General features: G+C 36.1%; 1 protein-coding gene across 1 annotated transcript in view; it reads left to right on the top strand.

Moving 5' to 3' along the window:
* Window positions 1-2317, top strand: part of ABCA12 (ATP binding cassette subfamily A member 12) — a 210217-nt gene that overhangs the window by 153745 nt on the left and 54155 nt on the right. The window contains exon 32 of the mRNA XM_019632933.1: window positions 778-806. Within this exon, the coding sequence (XP_019488478.1) occupies window positions 778-806 (29 nt within the window). The remainder of the gene's footprint in view (window positions 1-777; window positions 807-2317) is intronic.

Below are 2317 nucleotides of genomic sequence, written 5' to 3'. Positions count from 1 at the left end.
AGTGGAAAAAGTTCCTTGTAAGATACTAGTTCACTCGCTGTTACTAGACATGTTTCAAGTGGAAGTAATAGTCATCCAAAAGAAAAAGTTTAAAAAAATAGTCATCACTCTTTACAGGACCTCCTTGGAAAGCATGTCTAACTTTCCCACCTCTCTGAATAATTCAGTTGCTGAGAAAATTCAGGCTCTGAGAAAATACTTTTGGAAGATGGTCTCTGATTTGATGAAGTTGGACCTGATGAATATGAACCTATTATAAAAGCTTCCCCCCATAATTCTTCACACAATATATGTTTGAAAAATCATGTTTCTTGACATGACTTTGAGGAATCGGGCTCTTTGACAAATAACTTTTATCCTGTTATTCTTTTTCTGACAGTTAATTTATTCCTTTGAAGACACTATTTACTTAAGGAAGCATGTAGTAAAATGATATATAAATTATGGAATAGTTATTTCAACAGTTTGCTTAAATTGAGAAAAATCTCTAGGAACAGAACTTTTAATTACACTTTTGTCTGGCTCTAACACTCAGAAAAGGTAATCTCTGATGTTTGTATAATTCTGGAACTTGAAGTCTCATTTGTCCTCTCCCATATTCCTCATTTATCATCTTTTGGAGAATAGAATTGTTGAGTCCACGGAATTGAGGACTTTGATTAGAAAGTGGTCATTTGCTTCAGAAAGCAAATGTTGTGTATTTGCTTCTGCGTTTGTCTCATAATTTGAAACTATTCTTCAGCCAAAATGTACCCCTCAGTTGACATTATCTTTTAGAAAGCACATTTGCTCCGTTTGATACACCTGTAAGTCATCCACATGTAATTTCTCAAGAAACAGAAAAGCATACTAATTAACTTAAAATATTCAGCTCCTTCGACAATTCCTCTTTGCAGAGATATGAGTGTGCATTTAAACTTATTCACTCTGTTTAATTGGAGTTCATTTTAAATTAAGCAGCTTTGTACTTTTTCTTATCAGCTAAATGAAGATCGTGATTTTTGTGCTGCATAATTTGTGACGAAGAATTAAATATAGCCACAGAGTTGACGAATATCACATCTTATCACATGTAAAGAAGTGCTTGGCAGCAGGCCTTAGGGGGAGAATGTTACATTTGAACCCATTTTTTAGAAGAGACTGCTGAAATTATCAGTTGTAAGAGCACTACTGAGGAAGCAACAGTTTATGGCCTCCACGGCTACTCTTACTCTTAGAAGTTATGCCATTTTTCTCAGCACCTGAAGAGCATTTGAGAAGGGAGGAGAGTAGACATTTTCCCCAATATGTTCTGTTTTGTGACTATAGTAGTAAGAAATAGAGTTTTGAAATGCCATATAATTAGTCCAAATTTCTAAAGAAAATATAATGAATAAACGTTTGCACTAGAATTATACTTTGGAGGAGAGCGTTTTCCTTTTCCCACGTTTAAGATGAATGCATTGGACCTTGTGTTGGAATACNTGAAAAAAAATGTCAGTTGCTGGATATCCTGTCTGTTTAGTGTCATCATGAATAAACTCAATGACTGCCAAAACACATTCAAATTAAATTTTTTTGTAAATAAAAAGGGGCAAAGAAAGGTCATAAAATGAGTCGACATGGAGCCACTCTCATTTACATGACCTGCTTAACTTCAGAGTTGGCTTTCTAGCATGACACAATGCTTAAAAGGCAAGGTTTCTACCAGGCAATAAGAAGCCAATGAAGAAAAGAGATAGAGAAAGTTTTTGAAGAGGTTGCAGTTTAAGCTGAGACAGTCCCTATTTTATTTTTCTGAATATAAACCTTTAATATAAAGAATGAAATGTCATTTATATTTCAATGTGTTTTTATGGGAAGAATGGCATATTATAGTATTCCCTATTTAATCCATAACCGTCATGGAAGCTCTATTATGTGCAAGACACTAGTTAGGTGCTGAGACAGAGTCATAAGAAAACAGGTCTTTCCCTGACCTCATGGAGCTTCTATTTTAATGAAGAAACAATTGCCCAGTTTACTAACCATCTGAAAGATGGCAAGGAATTATCTAGGTGAGAATATTCTGATCAGAGTGTGGAGACATGGACTGGAGGCGGCCAAAGAGCATGCAGAAAGTAGAGTGAGAAGTCTACAGCAGCAGTAGGCAAGTGGTGATGGTGGCTTGCACTATGGTGGTCCTGGGAAAATGAAAAGCTGTGGGTGGAGTTATGAGACTAAGATAGAAGGAGGATGCAAAAACAACTGAATTTGAAGCTTGTGCAACCACTGTATGGATTTACCATATGGTGAAGGGGTGACATCAATGAGGGCACGTGCTTGAGCGCAAAGATCA

Source organism: Hipposideros armiger, unplaced genomic scaffold, assembly GCF_001890085.2.
Source record: "Hipposideros armiger isolate ML-2016 unplaced genomic scaffold, ASM189008v1 scaffold_1198, whole genome shotgun sequence".
Taxonomy (NCBI): domain Eukaryota; kingdom Metazoa; phylum Chordata; class Mammalia; order Chiroptera; family Hipposideridae; genus Hipposideros; species Hipposideros armiger.
This window is presented reverse-complemented; position numbering and strand designations above follow the sequence as displayed.